General features: G+C 48.3%; 1 protein-coding gene across 2 annotated transcripts in view; it reads right to left on the bottom strand.

Moving 5' to 3' along the window:
* Afap1 (actin filament associated protein 1) overlaps positions 1-20,438 on the bottom strand; it is a 106,325-nt gene that overhangs the window by 26,207 nt on the left and 59,680 nt on the right. For both annotated transcript variants that reach the window (XM_021210879.1, XM_021210878.2), the window contains exons 7-10: positions 15,248-15,349; positions 14,600-14,681; positions 8,163-8,312; positions 1,508-1,719 (exon numbers count right to left, since the gene is read on the bottom strand). In XM_021210879.1, the coding sequence (XP_021066538.1) occupies positions 1,508-1,719; positions 8,163-8,312; positions 14,600-14,681; positions 15,248-15,349 (546 nt within the window). The remainder of the gene's footprint in view (positions 1-1,507; positions 1,720-8,162; positions 8,313-14,599; positions 14,682-15,247; positions 15,350-20,438) is intronic.

Genomic DNA, 20,438 nt, shown 5'->3' with positions numbered 1-20,438 from the left:
ACATATCTAGTGACTTCTTTTGTGATTGGGTTACCTCACTAAGGATGATATCCTCCAAATACATCCATTTGCCCAAGAATTTCATAAATTCATTGTTTCCTTATTAAAATTTTAAGCCATCCTTGTTAAGTGTTTTTGTAGGCAGGTAACAGGCCAAGAGAGAGAGAGAAAAAATTAGACTTGGCTGCTTGCCGTCCGATCAGCGAGAGAGAGCTAGGGTAGATACAGCATCCCAGAACGGGATGAGAGATGTGCTGTTGCGTGGCAGCCACCGGGGGGGGGGGGGGTGGCAGTCATCCTCCTGGTCCCTGAGACTATCTGGGCCAGTGAGTCCTACAGGGACAACATAAGATCCTAGACAAACCAAACATAAACCAAACAAAAACCTACTGTGAAAACAATTTTGGAAGTAAATACCCACGTGCTAAAATTCAAGGTGTTGACTGTGTGCCTGGACACCTTGGCCCTGCTCAGAGCCCCATACCCACACCACAGCCATTTAAGATTGGGCTCTGCGTCTGGTGGACGGCATGTATGTCAGCCGCTGATCCAAGTCCAACACAGCCTCACTCTGCTGACCTCGTGGCAGGAACACACTGATATGAACCCCGGAAAACACAATTCTTACGTCTGTGAATGTATAATGTGTGTGTGTGTGTATCTTAATCATAATAAGGATAAAGGGGAAAAAAGGAAAAAAAAATAAGTCTGGATTACTGTCAAGTAGAAAAGAACAAGATGGGAGACTGGTGAACTATCCTACAAAGCAGCCGAGCAGACGATAAAGGACATAAGTAGCCATGGGCTTGCTGCTCACAGACCCTACCACAGGGTGTCAGGGAACCTAACATGTAGAGAGCTTTCTAATGGACAAGTATAGGAAACAGTCCCCATGTACCTGAGTAGCTGTGCTTAGAAGAAATACTTTAATGGAGATTTCCCCCCCACACACACACCACAAGTTTTGCCTGCCTGGGCACTTTGAAAAAGTGACCCGGGCTGGAGAGATGGCTCAGCGGTTAAGAGCGCCGACTCCTCTTGCGAAGGTGGTGAGTTCAAATCCCAGCAACCACATGATGGCTCACAAACATCCATAATGAGATCTGATGCCCTCTTCTGGGGTGTCAGAAGACAGCTATAAGGGGGCAAGCAGGGCCAGAGTGAGAAGAAAAAGTGTCTGAAGACAGCTGCAGTGTACTTACATATAATAAAATAAATCTTTAAAAAAGAAAAGAAAAAGTGGCCCGTTATTTGGAGCTAGGCATTTAGTTGTGGCAAACAAAGTTGTCGTTGTCATGCATGATGCTCTTGGAAGCCTGTATCGTCCCTGACTCTCCAAAAGAGAAACCCTGAAGACAACACAAAATAGAATTAGCCAAGGAAGGGAAAAGGCTGGATCAAAATCAGTCCCTACCAGGAGCTAGGGTCTTCTGCGGAGGACCTAGTCATGGTGGTGACAGAAGCTGTGTACATCACTCTGGATAGCAGCCCCCAGGGAATCCCATACCTCTAGGACAGCCACCTCCTGTCCGTTTCGAAGCAGCCGGAAGGTCAACGGGTGCTTAGAATCTAGGCCCGGGATCACCTCGCAGCCACGGAGGGGGATGGAGACGATGTGGGTCTTCAGGTCAGCCCTGTCCTTGTGGAGAATAAGCTTGCTGTCCTTCACTCTGCACCAGCGCTCCCGCCAGCGGCTGTTAGAGAGCACATTCAGGTAGCCTGCAAGGAGAGGATGCCACAGCTCAGACTGCTGAGGAAGCCACATCCCTTGTCTGTGGTCTTTTACAGAATGCATGAAACACACGCTCACACCCGGGTTTTAAATGCTCACAAAGAGAGAAAAGTCATTACACAGCTAGCTTTCAACAGGACCTAGAGGCTCTTCCTGGGATAGAACCCATTTCATGGTGTAAGGACCAGTTTCAGCTCCTTGGTGTCTACACAGGAACCTGGAAACTGCCTTGAGACAGTGACAGTGGACATGAGGTGGCTAGGAGGGGCTGACAGCTGCCTGCACATAATGGAAGAAAAATCACATGCAAGACGCCCCAGCTGCAAATGCTGTAAGCAGAGCATAGGAGACAGAAATAAAAGTATCAGAAGATGAAAACTCCAGGAAGTGGGAGGCCTGGGGAGTGGTAAACTCCCCAGCACTGGATATGTTCCAGCAAGTGACGAAATGTGGCTGGTATGAGCTCCCCACCCACAGCCCGAGGCCTCCTCCTGGTCTCTATGTCCCATCCCTGCTGGGCTTCATCTCCTGGAGAGACTAACCCAGATAGAAGCTGACCGCCTGAATTCTGGGTCTGTGTGGTGCTGTTTCTGGCATTTCTGGCATGATACTGTATCTCTGGTGTATCACTGGCATGATACTTATGGTGTGACACGACATGTGACAGAATTACAGGGAGAATTATCCCCTAAAAGAGAAAAATTCTCAAGCACAGGAAACTTTGAGGCTAACATAAACATGAAGCACAAATTTCTAGACATTTTTTTTGAGGCATAAATTGGAAGTTCTATGGTGACTATGGCATCTGTGTCAGTTGTCCTACTATGGTCTCCAACTGTCCCACTGTGCACACACCACCTCTCAGAGATGAAGAAAAGATTAGACAGGACGGGGGTGACCAGCGGGTGACAAGGAGGATAGTGGAAAAGGCTGGGTGTTGCTCAGCCTCTTCCAGTTCTTGCACACATACATACTTACATGCTCAGTGCTCAGATGAAGGTTTGCACATCTCTGATGAATATTTCCTCAAGATATTTCCCAATGACTACCCACATATGCAAAATGTGAGTCCTCCTCTGGCTGGGGGCCTCCCGAGTCCACACACTAATGTGCATCTCTTGCCGAATAAAGACTGACATTTGCCTCACGAGGCAAACAATCTCTGATGTCACAGACACCAAGACAGAAGCCTGAGAGATCCAGAACAGGGGACTCTTGTGCTCAGGCAGCTTCTAAACATTTTTCTACAAGGACCATCTAGGAAGGAGAAGGAAGGCACCTTCAGATGTGGGGTGCCCTACCAGAGGTCACAGCCAGACCTGATGCCTACATAAAATCAAAGACAGATAAAGGGGATTGTTCCCAGTACAGCTGCAGGCTTCACTTGAGAAATCACAGTTAAATATTATCCTTTTTAAAGGCTTTTAATGTATAGATGGAACCATTCTGATTTATTACTGTTTTAAAAGAAAGAAGGAAAGCCCAGTTTTAAAATGCAGTCAGATGAACATCTTACTAGAACTATTCTGAATGCTATCTACAGCAATCAATCACGCTAAGAGCCAGGCACTGGACCTCTCTGAGTAGACGTCACCTGTATCAACAGAGCCTACAAACAAGATGGCAGGAAGGCCTCAAGTAACTTGATATATTCTGTAGACACGGATCACACGTGCATGGACTGTTTAACCATTGTTACAGAGCCACTCTGGACAGGGAGTGGAGGCACATGTCTGTGATCCCAGCATTCAACAGGGAGGGTGGGAGAGATCGTGAGTTCAAGGCAACCTGAGCTATATGATAAGACCCTGTCTCAACAACAACAAAAACCAGAAACAAGAAACCTAACCAGTGTGGTAGCACATGACGTCAGCACTCGGGAAGCTAGATGAAGGACATGAGTTCAAGATGAATCTGCATGACACATGAAGACCCTGGCCTGCCTTTAAAAACAAAAAAAGCTCTGAACTCTAGGGCATGTGGGCTTCATGGAGCTGCCAGACAGGGAAAAGATGCATCCTGTGTGGGTCTGCTGAGTTGTCTGTGGCTGGGCCTAAACAAGGATTAGAGATCTAGTGGCACAAGACCCTCCATTCACCGCACTGTAGAGAGCCTCGAGCAGACAGTCTCACCAGACACCAGCCTGGGAAGAACACCAGCCTGGGCAGAACTGACAGCAGCACCGGCTCCTGCTCCTCGCTCCAGATGGATCTGCCCACAGCCACCAGATGTTGCTGCTTTCCCAACATTTCAGCCACAGAAGAATGATTGCATGAGACAGGTCCTCCCTTAATTTAGAGCATGACTTCATGGGACATTACCATATTTTAATACATTCTTGGGATTTAAGTTTCAGAGAGAGAGAGAGGGGAGAGAGAGAGAGAGAGAGAGAGAAGCAGGAAACTCAGACATGTTCACGGCTGTGTTTGTCAACAGGCCTCCATGGCACCTCACTTTCTCAAGAAGTGGTTCCCAAGTTTTCATTTCCTTGGGGAGGGAACACAGAGGTGAATAAGGCCAGGCAGGGATCAAGTCAAAGGGTGGGTCCCAGTCTTGTACCAACAGTGCCTTGTTAAGGGGATCTGCCAGGTCTTCCAGCTGAAGCAGACATCTGCCACCAGGGGGCGCCAGAGTGCAGTCAGGACCTTAAGACCTGGACCTGGACAGGCTTGGAGGCTTCGGGGAACAATTGGATGAGGGATTTGTTCTTTGATTTTTCATATATATGTGTGTATATATATATACACACACACACATATATAAACATGGAATTATATACATATATATAGTGGGATTGTAATATATATATAATATTATATATCTATATATATATATATATTTTTTTTATACAATCCCACTTATAGTAATGTGCTAATATATCTTAAAAACTGAGTAATTTCAGTTTAATATTTTGAGATCATTTCCACTCCAAATTCTACAGAAAGAAAGGCAAGATTAGGGCTGGTGAGATGGCTCAGTGGGTAAGAACACTTGACTGCTCTTCCGAAGGTCCGGAGTTCAAATCCCAGCAACCACATGATGGCTCATAACCATCTGTAACAAGATCTGACTCCCTCTTCTGGAGTGTCTGAAGACAGCTACAGTGTACTTACATATAATAAATAAATAAATCTTTAAAAAAAAGAAAGAAAGAAAGAAAGAAAGAAAGAAAGAAAGAAAGAAAGAAAGAAAGAAAGAAAGAAAGAAAGAAAGAAAGAAAGAAAGAAAGAAAGAAAGAAAGAAAGAAAGAAAGACAAGATTAAACAAGGTCTCTTTTGAATTCTAAAGTTAACTCTCCAGACCTCAGAGTCTATATTTTTCGCCCAAGCCTGGACAGGGCTGATGTGCCAATGTGTTTCCTTGACTTTAAAGCACAGCAGATAAAGACTAGACAGCGGCGGTAACACAGGCGCTCAGCCTCTGCCCAGTTCACCCCCACGTCCCAGACAAGCAGGCTGAATCCCTAAAGCAATGAGTGGCCCTGCCAGCCTCTTCTGGGCCCTGCGCTGAGTGACAGGGACACCACAGAGCAGTGTCATAATCTAGCAATGCAATGAGGCTTGAACCAGTCTGAGCCCCCAGGTGGACAGCAAGAGGAGGCCTGTGTGCTTGCACCCAGGATGGTGTGACCAGTGTAAGGCACCTGTATGGGGCGGAGCAGGGGTAGACAGACAGGAGGAGGGCTGGAGGGAGGGTGCATTTCCAGGTCTCACAGCTTTGCTTATAGAATAACAAGAGCCCTGGGACTTTGTCAGACCATGGAAGGCCAGAAAAAAAACCACATCGGGTTTGGAGTCTTGGTGTGTCTTTTGGGTACATTACCCTGAGGGCTGCAAACAAGCTGCCCAGACCCACGCTAATGCATCCCTCAAAGGCCTCTCAGGGGACGAAGATGGCACCTAGGGCCACCCAGCTGCCTCTGCAGGTCTGCTCCCAGCCCACGAAAGTCCTACAAGAGCACTCCAGGAAACCACAGCGCCCCATCTAGCGTAACCAGACACAGTGCACAGGTGTGCACCAAGCTCAGCTCAGTAATTCCAGGGACTCTTTCCTGCCTGCTCAGCTGCTCTGCCCTTTTGGCCCCATCAGCGTAGCGCTGTCTCCCAGCAGCTGCAGGGGCTCAGCTTGGCAGGGTCAGTCCCCCCCCAGGCTCCAGTCCAGCTCCCTTCCTCTGCTGAGAGCCCTGCAGCTGCTCTGAAGGACTGAAAATGGCCATTGTTCCCCGTTCCCCTAGAGACACCCTTACCTCTGGGCTGGCAGAGAGCTGCGTGTCAATTTTAGAGCTGGGCAGACAGAGGGCATTATCTCAGCAGAAGCCAGAGCCCAGCAAAGCCTCAGGCCCCTGCTCACAGGATCACCCAAGCCCTCAAGAAACTGACTAGCATGGAGACAGTAACAGAGCAAACAACCCATCTGTGGGGAGGCCTGCAAATCTGTGCTCTTCGGAAGTGACATGACTTACAGGGAGTCAGAGAGAACTGGGGGAGTGGAGTCACCAGTTTGTGAGGGCGGGGGGGGGCCACCAATTCTCTGAGGCACGGCGGAGGACCCAGACTGTGACCTCTGACCTGCCTGCCATGTTAATACGCAACCATTCCTCCTAAAAGCATTTCTACCTCCAGCCTTTAATCCCAGCGCTCAGGAGACAGATGCAGGCAGATCTCTGTGAGTTCAAGGCCTGCCTGGTGTATATGGGGAGACCTTGTCTCCAAAAAAAAAAAAATAATAATTTCTTAATATCTCTAAACTAGATCAGTTGAAAACAAACAAACAAACAAACAAAAAAACAGAAGCCAAACTCTCCTTAACTCCAGAGTGCTGTCATCACAAGGGCTGATGACAAAGACAGGGAGAAAGACTATGTCCCCAAGAACTCCAGGAAGATGGATGTTGGCCAGGAGCAGTGTGGCAGTGTCCCCAGCCTCTCCCCACTGTCACAGCCCTGTCCAGCTGACTGCACTCCAGCCAAGTTCTCTCCTTGTGGAAAGGAGTATGACATGGAGACCTTCGTTACCAGCTGACCCGACTCTGTCCTGTTCCCAGCAAGTACTGGATGATAAATAGCCCAGGGATCTGGGGTGCACCTAGCCCCTGGCACCTATGAATGCTATTATTCCTTCCTGATCAGCATCCAAGAAGGGTAATCGGTAGGCAAGGGGGTTGCAAACAGAAGGACGTGTGTGTTCACACTGATGGGAAGCAGACTCCGAAGAGTAATATACAAGGGCTTATTCCTGGTCTTGTTTTGTTCTGGAGCAGGGTCTTCTTGCTATGTAGCTGTGGCTGGTTAGTTCTCAGTACATAGCCCAGGATAGCCCAGACTAGCCCAGGCTGGCCTTATTGGCAGCAACCCTCTATGCTTCTGCCCCCCTTGGTACTAGGATTACAGGCATGTACCCCCATACCAGGCTCCATTCTTGGTACTAGGATTACAGGCATGTACCCCCATACCAGGCTCCATTCTTNCTTGGTACTAGGATTACAGGCATGTACCCCCATACCAGGCTCCATTCTTGGTACTAGGATTACAGGCATGTACCCCCATACCAGGCTCCATTCTTGGTACTAGGATTACAGGCATATACCCCCATACCAGGATCCATTCTTGATTTTTTTTTTTGAAAGGAAGGAAAGGGCCTGAAGGTAGGAACCTAGCCTAGAACATCTCTAGTACTATAAAACAAAACAAAAGCAAAAGTCAAACATTCCTTTGTGTTTATGAAGCTTCCCTCCTTGAAAGAGCTACGCAGTTCTCCTAAGTGTGGTTCCTGGGACTGTTACAGTGTGGTATCGCTACCACTCTCATGGTCGCTGTACCCAGCAGCCTGCCCACAGCCTAACGTAGGTGCCATGATAGCACCCTCCACTGCTTTGCTTTCCCCATGGTGGGCACAGCTGGCTGTTACATACACGTTCCTCTGGTTCGTCTCCCAGTTTGGTTCCTCTCTTTAGCCCCTAGCCTACATACCAGGCAGGCAAGACTGGTTTGTGACTGCTATAGACCATACTCTTTACCCAATCTCTGACATAAGAGCATCTCTTCTCTCTCTCTCTCTCTCTCTCTCTCTCTCTCTCTCGGTGTGGGGAGGACAGAGACAGAGATAGACAGACAGAAGGCAACACTGTGACCATGAGATGGCCACACAGCTCTGTCTGCAACTTAAGTCCTAGGTGTGACCCGAAGGAGTCTCAGTTCTAGAGCTTTGGCCTGTTTGGTGCCTGTGTCCGAGTCTGGAAACACTGGTGTGGACTCAGGGAAGGTGGCGTCATTACATAGAAAATATTGGTATCTACCTTGGGGAAAACCATGGACCAGCATCACAAGAACCTGGAGATTCTCCTATTACTCAAGGCTGAAACTGCTCTCCACAGTTGAGACGACCCCAGAGCACACCCAGGGATAGTCTGCTGACACATGGCAGGGTCTTACCACAAGTGGGCACATCCTCCTCTGCTGATGACGTCTGCTCATCTGTGGACGGCTTCTTCTTTCCCAGACCGATGATCTTGGTGATTTTCTTCCCAGTGACCTTGGACACAGTCCCCTTGGCCTCTGACTTGGAGGGTTTCTTCCTCTTCGCTGTCAACACAAAAGTGTACCTTAACCATTGGTGTTAAGTGGGAAAGTCACAGCCAGGCATTCCCTCCTCTCCAAACTGTCACTCATCGTACACATGAACACCTGCGAAGAGCCAGCTGGGGGGCCAGATGCTGGGGCCGCAGAAGGATATGGCTGTACTCGGGAAGCCCACACTGCAGAGAGGATCAGGTAGGAACACATGTGCATACAGACACATGAGCATTACCATACATATATGACGTACTCATGGCAACAAAGAATGGCAAAACCCACATGGAGATACATACGAGTTACTTAAGAGAATGGTCACACACAGCCTGCCCAGGGCGGAGTTGACTGCTCAGACATAAAGAATGAGTTCCGTCTATCTCAGAGGAAGCAACTCCCAGGTAAGAAATAAGTTGACACAAATCATCAGTGTGTTAAGATGCAGGGGCCCAAGGAACCAAGGGGAGCTGGTACCACTGCCGCAGCAGCCTGGCAGACAAGGGGCAGGTCCTTAAGAAAGGAAGAGTAACATGGGTCCTCGTTAGGGGTCCCTCCTGTCCATTTTGGACACTACGCTGAGCTTCTCTGTGCAGAGCTCTCAGATCAGAGCCTACCTTTTGTCCATCACCTCCCATTTATTCAGGATAGTGATGGCTAGGAACAAACTGTTAGAATATAAACCCAGAAACATTCTATACAATAAGAACTTTTGTCTTCTGCAGAAACCAGAAGACCTGCAAATCCTGGACTCCCACATGCAGTGCCTTGGTGCAGAGCCTGTGCTGGTAATAATGACTCCTGGTTCTGGCACAGGGCAGTTCTCATCTCTCTAGACCGTGCCTCAGAGGGAAGCTGACTGTGAGCTGGTTTCCTGAATTTGCTCCTACTCAGACATGTGTAGCCCTCTCCTACCCTCAAGGTTTCACCCATGAGTTGAGCTGAATCACAGGATGAGACTCAGACAAGTTGGAATGGATTCATAAGGGCCCACTCGGAGCTGAGGGACCCGATCCTTCTATGTCCTTCTACTGGAGAGCAACTTTGGGCAAAGGCTCATCAGCCCATCTCAGTCTCTTAGGATGTCATACGCTAGAGCTGGGTGTGAGGCTTTCCCAAGGGTCTCCTCCACGGGAACACAGCCTCCCTGGGCTGCAGTTCTGCATCAAGTCCCGTGCAGCATCACCTCACTCACTACACACCCAGTGCAACCCTTCAGTCCTTTGGGGCAACACACAAACCCTTTTAGAATGCAGTGGGCATCCAGGCTCCTTTTCCAGGAACAAGAGAACCCAGCAGGTCACATGGAATCCTTCCAGAGACAGAACACCTAGGGGCATGGGATACTTTATAGAAGAATTCCCCAACCCCTCCCCTAAACATACGTCATGCTCACTCTCAAGGAGCCCCCCACCCCCAGTCCTCTTTGGCGAAGAGGAGAACACAGTCCCCGTTTCTACTTCCACCCTGCCCACCCCCTTAGGTCAGTTGGTGAAATCCTTGCCTCCCCCTGATGTCAAGGTAAGGAGCAGTGCCTGAGGAAAGAGCTGCCAGACTGCAGCTAAAATATGGGGCCACGAAGAACTGGAGGGCAAACATAACATTCCATGCTCAACGTTCCTGCCCTGGCCCCACAATATTGGCCCGAGGAATGCCGGTATTTGGAGACAGGAGTCCTAATGAGAAAGGTTTGAAGTGGAAACTTCTGATTTCTTTGGAAAGTTAGTTATGTCAAATGATGCTTTGCTGGGGCACACAGGTGAAAGGACATGTTGTTAAAGCAAACACATGAACGACTTTTCCTGAAGCAGACACAGGGGAAAGGATGCTTGGATATAGCAGACATGTGAAGGGACCCTTGATGAAGGAGTATAAACATGATCCCACAGACAGTGGGAGATGAGCACTGAGCATTGAGTTTGGTTTGCCCTGCCTCACTTTTCGTCACTAACGACACATATGTATTGGTTCGCCTTATACAGTCTTGTTGAGCACAACTTGTAGTAACACTGCCATTGAGAGAAACTTGCCTAAGAACTGCTCCTGGGGTCCCTGCAGCAGCTTGCTGCTTCTGTAGCCTCGTCTTAAGCCAGTTGGTGAGCCTGGCAGTTTCTTCAGGAGTGAACTACAGCTGCCTGGTGTCTGCTTGCTCAAAGGCCTGGACTGTAGCTGCTGGCTCATGCCTGGTGTCTGCTTGCTCAAAGGACTGGACTGTAGCTGCCAGTTTGTACCTGGTGTCTGCCTGCCTAGAGGACTGGTCTGCAGCTGCTAACTTGTATTTGGTGTTTGCCATTGAACTGAACTGCTGCCCAAGAAGATCAACCTGGACCCCAAAGAACCTACTGGGGAACAGGTCCATTTCCCCCATATCCTAATAACTTTTCTCTTCCACTACCTCTGCTGGGTGGTGGGCTAGAGAAGAGGTTGAACCCTTATTAGAAGTAGGTTGCAAAAACTTCATGCCTACAGAAGTTAAATGAGGCCTCATGTCAATGATTGATCCGAAACGTAGCACTCTTTTATAGACTATGTGTGCACAGAACACTTGAGGACACAAGCCAGGAAGAAAGGCCCCCCAGGGAGTCACCCTGCCTATGGCCTTCATCTTGAGCCTCTGCAGTGTGCACTCCAACCTTCACCCTGTGTCTTTACAGCACAGACATTTTTGACTTATTTTAAATAAACCAGATTAAGGTCCCCTGAGATCTTAAGGAAATACCCATGGGGATGTCTGTGCACTGCCTTTTCCTTGCTCTGAGACACACATCGACTTACGAGGTAATGAGAACCTAGCCAAGGTCTTGGTGGGAAGACCCAGGTCTTCCCCGTCCACCAGACAGAAGTCTGGGGCCAGAGAGCTGGATTATTTCTCCTTCAGTCCAGCCAAGCCTCAGTGGGCAGAAGAGACGGTGTTTGGCTCCATCAGAGGATCCCAAGGAACCTGCAGATGAACAACGTCATTGCCTCCCACTCCCAAGTGAGGTGACCAGAGACACTCTCCACAGGCTCTGCCCTGCTCAGAGTAACCCTTCCGCTCGGGCAGCAGATGAGAGTGGGATTCACACTCACCAGAACTGACACCAGCTCCTGCCAGCAAAGCTCCTGCCTCCAACTCCTAAGGCAGAGAATAATCATAGCCTACGTCATCCTTGGAAGAAAGGTCCCTATGTAGGGATATGGCAGAAAAGCCATCAAGGACCCGATGAGGGGATTCAGTGGGAAAGGGGCAGGATTTAGCACATGATTAAATCCAAAAATCAATAGAGAACTCTCAAGTCAGTGAGGTTACACAGCAGAACAGTGGAAGGGGTCAAAGGGCACAGATGGCCAAGTGATGAATGCCCTAGTGATGAAGACATGCTTCAGTGTGTGAATGTCACAAACCTAGCCAGCCTGCTTTCTCCTATGGAGATGGAAATGAAATGATTTTCTGTATAGTCTAGGGGTAGTAAGGGGAGGGAGAGGTGACATCATCTGACCTCTGGTTCAACACGTTCACCCACAGACACCCCCACTGAGGGCTTTGTCTCAAAGCCACACAGCACTGGCTGGGGCAGTGAAGTTTCTATAGTCTGGGACTTCTGTCATCTCTCCCTGCATCTGCTATAGGACTCCCCAGTGTCTATAGTGGGGCTCACTATAGAAAAAAATAGTGTCTCAGAGCAGAGCTATAGTTTTGACCACGGCTTTCTTCAGTGAGGCCATAGCATGGAGGGGTACAAGCTTCCTGTCTGTGACCACCACAAACTATCACAAAGGGCCAAGCTAAAGAGAGCCCCACTCACATCCCTCCACTGAAAAGCAGAGAGCAGTCAGGGTCAGGAACAAGGGTACAAGGTGCTTAGGGTGCATCTGGACCAGGAAGCTCCTTTGTCATCTTTGATGAGCAAGCATGGTGTCAGACAAAAGGAAAAGGTGTGAGCCAGGTCACCCGCTCATTCCCAAACTCACAGTGCTGTTCTTGTTAAGCAGAGTACAGGAGGGGCTGCAGAGAAAGCTTCCTGCTCAACAGTGTGTACTTCTCCTCTGGAGAATCTGAGTTCAGATCCCAACACTGAGGTCAAGGACCTCACTTCTAATTCAAGATCCAATGCTATTTTCTGGCCTCTACACAGACACCTGAAAACACACTCACACACACATAATAAATAATTTTCTTTTTAAAAGAGCGAACAGTAGATTCCTGGGGGCAAAATCAAAACCTACATGAACATCCAACAGGCACACTACTCCATAGTAATGGAGTAATCACACGGGTTCATGGGGGCTGGGGAATAGTGAGAAAACTGAGCTGTCAACCATGTCTGTCGCACCTCAGCTACGAAACAGTCACCTGGTATGTGGCACCTCTGGGGTCCTAGCTTGGAAGGCTGAGGCTGGACAACAAACAGCTTGAATCCATGAGGTTGAGATTGGCCTGGATGAAAAGACCATCTCACAACAACAACAACAACAAAAGAACAAAAAAATAGCTGAAAGGGAAGAAAGGAGCCAGCCAGCAAAGCTGGAGCCCAGAGACCACAGGGGGTCCCACCTCAGAGCAGACGTTAAAGATAGCTTCTGGCTCCGAGGTCTTTATTATATATGACATGACTGGGAGTGGCTCCCAGGGGACAGGACTAAAATTACATTCAGACCAGACTGTGTTAGAAAACCGCAGTGAAGAAAGAGACAGTGTGACCTTCGGGGTGAACTGTCGCATCGTCTGGCTCCAGAATTCTCAGGGCTGGAACAGCTGCCGGCGCAGCACATGATTCATTCCTAGGTAGGAGCACTGATCACATGTGAGCCACCCAGATGAGGGCTCAGACACTTGGGCCCACAAAACTCTAGCTCTCTCCACCTATCTGCACTTCAACACACGCTCAGGAGTAAAATGTCCAGCCACACAGACGGGGACAGTCCATAGGAAACACCTTTTACAAATGGCACACCGGAAGAGTATGAAGAGAATCCTCCAAAAAGCTCAATAACAACTCCACAGAAATATAGGCAAAGGGTCTGAAGAGACATTCTACCAGAGAGCCACAAACAACGAGTGTGTAAACTGCTCACCCACTGCAGAGGCCACAGCTGCACACTGCCACATATCTGTGCAAAGGGAAAGACTGCAGGACAGCCAGGGGCAGCAATCCCACAAGAATGTTCAACCTTGCAATCCGACTTCTGGTTAGGTTCCTGGGGAACATGGAGTCACATGTCCATGCAAAGTCCTACCCGGGAATGAGAATGTCCCCAGTCACTGTGTGTCCTGGCACTGGCCAGTGGATGACCAGCAGAGTTAATCTCCACAGGGAAGGCTGCGCAGCAGCTCTCACTCTGCAAGTCAAGGTGCACTGAGATACAGAAAGGAAACTTCCAATAGGCAATGAATGCACCCCATATCCCAACTGCAGGCTGGAAACAGCAGCAGCTACCTGGGGTAGCCTGGGGCAGCAGTGACAAAGAGGAATGTGAAGGAACACTGGGGTGACAGACACGCAGGCTGTCTCTCTTGTGGTGATGGTTATTTGCTGTAGGGGTATATTAAAGTTCATAGATCGGTTAAGTCAAAGTTGGCAGGTTTTACTGAACATCATCTGCCTTGCTAAAAAGTCAAGTTTAAAAACAAGACTATAACCCCTGCACACCCATGTTCATAACTGTTCTTTTATCAACAGCCAAAGGCTAGAAGCAACACAAGTACCACTCACTGGCAGATGAATGGATAAGAAGTCGTCCATATAATAGAATATTATTCAGTCTTGAAAAGGAAGGAAAGTATGGATGAACACTATAGTATACTACAGTATGGATGAACCTTGAAGACATCATACTGGGTGAAATTAGCCAGCTGCAAACGGACAAGTAACACAGCATTGCACTTGCATGAAGCCCCCAGGGTGTGGAACACAGAGAGACAGAAAGCAGAACACTGGTTGCCAGGGCTAAGGAGGGGATGAGGGACTTAGGTTACATGAAAACTAGGTTTTGATTTGTGAAGACAGAAAGTTCCAGAGATAGATGCATTAAATATACACTATATGCATATATTTAATGTCTACAGAACACTTTGAAATGGTTGAGGATTATAAATTCTGTGGTATATGTACTTTTTTATGGTTTAACAATAATTTAAATGAAGTTGGGAAGAAAGGAAGGTTCTGGGCTGTTGCAAATGAAGAGGCCTTCCTTGTGTCCCCGGGAACAGAGGGCAGTGGCACCTGCATGGATTGAAGCACAGAGGTTTCTCACACAATCACACCTAGCACGGCAGCTGACTTTGTGACTTCAGACATTCTCGGCATGTGTTAGAACCTCACCTTGTTCTTTTCCATTACATGTGGTGACTCCATTTTCCACACCACCTTCTCCATCAGAGCTGGGCCTCTCTGAAGACAATTTCTATAAGGACACAAGGATCACATTATTTCCATAGCGGTCATGCAGGCCTGGTGAGGTACAGTGGAAAGCAAAATGTTATCTCCAAAGTTAAAGGGCGCCTGGGCTGAGTGCTCAACACTCTGCAGACAGCACACCAGCACAGACCTGCTGAGTGCTGCACACTGCATTTGATACAATTCCATGGGTATAAATGGACCAGGTCATCCACTCCTTTAGGTCCCTATCTCCATCCATTGCTGGTGATAACACAAGCCATGGAGTCTGTGAAGTGAGTCCTTGGAGTTCAGTCCAAAGCAGGCACTGAGAATAGTCAGGGGCAGAAGTGCAGACGTGCCCACTGAAGTGCTGCGACTCTCACAGAACGTTAGTAAACTGGCGATTCCAGATGAAAGGATTGAGGTCTGAGGTGGCAGGCATGAGGGACACCCTGCCATGGTTCAATACACTGAACACGTGCACTGAAACGTCTCAACAATTCCCCATAAATACATATGGTGCATCTGTATGCACAGAGAAGAGACACCATTAAGGAGACAAAGAGCTAAGTGAGAACCGGCATCCCTCACCTTCTCCAGTTCTGCCTTGTTCACGGGGGCGCTGGCACTGGGCGGTGGAGAACATTCCGGATCCACGGGCCCGCTGCAGCCACTGTAGGCTTCTTTGATTACCTGTGGGAGTAAGACACAGTTTGAGCCTGATCAGAGGCAGGGGGATCCAGGTGATGAATATAGTCGTATGTGAGCAGACAGACGCCTACGGTGGGGCAGGGGAATTCGAGGGCTCAGCAGCACATACACATAATTAAAAATTCAATAAAAAAAGAAATCTTTTCTCAGAAAGGTGATGTCTGACAGATGACAGAGCTACAAGAATAAAGAGTGGTCCTCTCACAGGAGGGTGTCAGCTACTGCAGAGCCAGAGCGCAGCGCCAGGATGACACATGAGCTGTGTTAGCTGAGAGCCACGTGAACTGAGGACAGAAAGGCTTTTAGGCAGAGGGGACAGAAGTGCAAAAGCCCTGCAGCAGGTGACAAGTGTTAAGGAGCCCCCAGAGTGTTGTGTGGCTGGGGAGAACAGGGCAGAGAAGTAGAGACTGGACGGTAGGTGTAGGGGCCCAGTCACATGGCCCTCTTGGGTCTGAGGGGGAGACTGCACTTGGTCAGTGTAAGGACAGACAGATGGACAGGAGGACTACAGCGTGAGGAGGGAGGGAATCCACAGCCAGGGTTAATGGCTCTACTGCCTGGGTTTCACCTTGGCAGAATAATGAACTGTTCTGACCTGAGCTGCCTCCTCCTCCAAGGAACACAAATATGTTCTAGATGGTTCTGTCCTTCCAAATTCATGTTGAAAATTAAACCCCACAGCAGCAGCCTTGGAATGGGAAGGTTTTAGAAGGCAACAGGGACAGAGGAGCTAAGCCTCTGTGAATGGCTCAGACCTCAGAGAGCTCCCATGCCCTGTGTGTATAGGACACAGCAACTAAGAACTATCTGCCAGGGGGAGCACAGGCCGTCACAGTTTCCTCAGTCAGCCAGCGCCTGGATCGTGGACTTCCCACCCTTAGAACTGTAAATAAATAAATAAATAAATAAATAAATAAATAAATAAATAAATGGCTATCCTTCTCTTGGAAAGAAACACATTGGGAGGGGAAGTTCTAAGCTCCTGGGGTTCAAGTCCAGCTCCCCCGCTCACCACCTGAGCAAGGCCAAGCCTCTTACCCTCTTTAGTCAAACTCCACAAAGCAACACCCCATGCCACTGAGCAAGGCCGTGGTGGGCACCCCTGTGGTGGGCAGCTGAGAAGCACCCCAGCCCACACTTCTGTACCAGGCCTCCAGGAACCTCAGCTTGTAATTGTAGCTTTAACTAAGAAAATGGGCTGCAATTACACACACCACCGTGAACTTGATGAGTTCTTCATTCTTACCAAAGCCCAAACTCCAAACAGTGGCTGCAAAGGCGTGGTCTGGGGAAGCTTAGCTGTCTTCCTTCCTTTGCTGTTCCCTGGCCTTGGGGGAAGCATGTGGTAGTGCGGTTTCACTTATTCCTACCAGCCCTGGTGGGGGCAGGTGCTTGTGTGTATGTGCGCATGTCTGCCAGTGTGTGGGTCTGTGTGTGTGTGTGTGTATCAATGTGTTTGTGTGTGTGTTTGCCTGTCTCTGTGATTCTGTGTATGTGTGTTTATCTGTGTGGCCCTATGTATGTATGTATGTATGTATGTATGTGTCTGTCTGTCTATCTGTATGCCTGTAAGTCAGTGTGTTTGTGTATGTGTCTGCCTGTCTATGTGACTCTGTGTATGTGTGTTTGTCTGTGTGGCCCTGTATATGTATGTATCTATCTGTGTCCATATGTCAGTATGTTTGTGTGTATGTCTGCCTGTCTTTTGATTTTGTTTGTCTGTGTGTCTGTATGTCATTATGTTTGTGTGTGTGTGTCTGCCTGTTTGACTCTGTGTATGTGTGTTTGTCTGTGTGTGTGTCTGTGTGTGTGTGCGCGCGCGCGCGTGCCTGTTTGATTCTGGGTATACTGCCCCCTGGAGGGCACTGTGTTCCCTTGACTGAACACAGCTCATCCTCACAGAGATGTGCAACTTACTTTGCTTCCCATGTGCAGAGGTTCCATTAACAGTGTGTGCCACTATGCTCACCAGCAACACCTTTTAAAGGTTTTTATGAAACAGAAAAATATACAACTAAGACAAACTGGCTTTGAGATTTTCTATAAATATTTTTTAACTGAGCCAATAAAAACATAGAAAAGAGACAGCATTAAGTGAAAGCCATGTGGCCAGATCCTCCGCACCAATGTCACGAATCACAAAAGTATAGAGAAAAGGGGCAGCGGGCATATGCGCACTTCAGCCTCTTTCTTCCCAGACCAGGCCTCCTTCTGGAGGAAGAAGATGCCGCCTGGCCATCAGAGCTCGCTCGTGACAGCCTCTTCCCAGCTCCCACGAGTCTACCTCACACTCTCGCAACACTCAGGGGGCCATACTTGCTTCTCTGGTGACTCACTTCTCTCACCTAGATCTCAGCTCCCTTGTGGGTCGGAGCCATATGTTGTGAAGTGCTGGGATGGGCACGGGGCAACCCAGAGAGACCCAGACACCCACCTGGGGCAGGCCAAGAACACAGAAGGCATCCTGGCACTGTGAGACTCTGTCTTTCCCTGTCCAGACCACAGACTAAGCACCCTGTGGGACAGTGAGCCCGGGTGGTCTTATCCCCATGGGGGTCCCACCCGGGGAAGAAATCAGGCTGCTTTGTTCACTGTCCTCTGCATCTCCCAAAGGCACCTGCAGGGTCCATTCCAAAATGATAAAGGAAGGTCCTGCCACTCATGGTATATGTCTATGTAAAGTATAGTGTGAGAAGGTCAAAGTGCACTTAAAAGAATGACATTCGAACTGAAAACTCACGACTCCTCCATACAACCAAATACTCTGTGGCATTTTTGTTTGCTTTTAACTCAAGCCCTCCACCCCAGAAGCACGGTCTCTGCACATTTTTATGGAAACCTGATCATGCTGCTTCTGGGAATGCTGGCTCGTGTCTTGTGTTTGACCTCTGCAGAGAGGCTCATGTCTGCAGCTTCTGTACACACATGCACATTCGTGTGGATAGACACATGCAAGCACGCATAGACATGGGCTTCTGGCAAGGGCTGAGGGTGGTGGATGTAACAGGCAGACAAGATACATACATGGCTCTGGTGGGTACTTTTGACAGAAGGGCAAATAACATTTCATGCTGGTCAAGTGCTGCCTTGTGTATATCCTGCTTTGCAAGGGCAAGTGAGTTCTAACTGGAGGATTTTTAATTGTTCTATTAAAACTATTTCTAAATATCTACGGCTGGATCATAAACACTAAATAAGCCTTGATAACATGGGTCTTGGGTAATGAGATACTTGCCTTTATTTATAAAACAATTCCCAGTAGAGAGTGGAAAAGCACTTCCATAGCGACTCACAGTGACAATGAGATCACTCAGTGGGAGAGTGTCCCTAGCACATGTGAGACCTGAACTCAATGCCCTGGGACCCTAATGTGTATTTCTGGGGACCCAGGGTTACTTGTTAAGAAACTGTCTTTAAAAAAAAAGAATTTTAAAAACTAAAATAATAAAGCAGAAAGTCATATTGTAGAAAAATCAGCTGAGCCCAAAGTTTATTACGTAACTGACAAAACCGAGACCTTCTGCCGAGACAATGAACAGGGGACGTGGTATTTCACTGTCACCACACAGAACAGCACATCAAACCACCACCCTGACAACACAAAACGAGCTGAAGAAACCAAAAAACCCAAAAGCAAAGTCGTAGCACTTTTCAAAGTCATCTGAGTGTGGGGATGCTGAGAAGCCACAGAGAGTGAAACCCTAAAGATGAAGGGGCCTTGGAGGGAAAGGGCTCCCCCTGCCTGGAGAAAGAGGCTCTTCGCTGCTGCCCTCTTGGCTGGCCATGGTTGGAGCCAGAGATGACAGAGTAGCCAAGCAAAACTTAGGTGCCCAAGGGCCTGCAGGAGCCAGTTCTCACCCCTCAGCCCTCCGGGGCAAGAGAATCAGGAGTTCGTGGTTCTAGACACCAAAACAGAAGTTCCCTGAGTTAAGCAAGGGAGTGGGGCATGTCTCAATCCTACCAGCATAGGGCAGCATTTAGAAAAATACAAAGCAAAAAAAAACCATAAAGACTTTCAGGTTCCCAACAAATATGAATGATTCAGAGTCTTGTTTTTAAAACCTCCAGCCCCCTCTGTGGCTCAGCAGGGAAAAGCACCCACTGTACAGACCTGACAAGCTGGGTTCAATCCCAGGGTCCCACAGTGGAAGAAGAGAAATAACCATTGTCCTCTGCCCTTCAGCATGCCCACCACCGAATAAGAACACACATCATCATCATCATCATCACCATCACCACCATCATCATCATCATCATCATCATTATCGTTAAAATCGAGGTTCTGATAAGGTAACATGTCCAGTGGTGGATGTGGAAGGAGCTAGACTATCTTAGGCTCTGCTAGGCTGAGACAATGAAAATCCTATGCTGAAACCTTTTGTCATTTGATTTTCATTGACTCATTAGCATATATTGATGTTAATGATACACAATAGATTTCTTAGTGAGCCTGTCACACATGTAGATCATTTTTACCATAGTCACCCTATCGTCCTCTCTTCCCCTCGCCGGTTGGCCCTCCCTTCCTAACTTGCCCCACATCTGTTTTTTTACCTTGGGACCTAGTGAGTTTTATCAGGGTTTAGTTACAGAAGCATGCGTAGTGACTCACAGGAGCGGAGGCATGGGATCAGTTGCTCATCACTGAAGAAAATGATCCTTTCTGGGGCAACCATTAACTGCTTAAAGATCCTCAGAACAATAGAGTGCAGTACCACACCCTCCCCATGGGCAGACCTTAACTAAAATCCCTCAAGGGGGAGCAGGGCCTTGTGAGCCCCCACCTTCCCTCTGGATCACCCAGTCTTCCACCCACTCCTCCACAATGCTCCCTGAGTTTGGGGGAGCACTCATTAGGGCTGTGTAATCACTTTGACTCTCATGGCTAGAACTTCTCAAGCTCTGGTACTGCAGAAGTAACAGAGCAAACATTAAAACAGCAATCAATTCAAACTCCTCAGAAAAAGATCTTTCGCCTTGTATCATTTACTTCCCTTGTAAGAAATACACTAAAATTAAACTCCTCGAAATTAACTACCGTTCACGAGTGGAGTCGTCATGCTGTAATTAG

Source organism: Mus pahari, chromosome 13, assembly GCF_900095145.1.
Source record: "Mus pahari chromosome 13, PAHARI_EIJ_v1.1, whole genome shotgun sequence".
In the NCBI taxonomy this organism is placed as follows: domain Eukaryota; kingdom Metazoa; phylum Chordata; class Mammalia; order Rodentia; family Muridae; genus Mus; species Mus pahari.
This window is presented reverse-complemented; position numbering and strand designations above follow the sequence as displayed.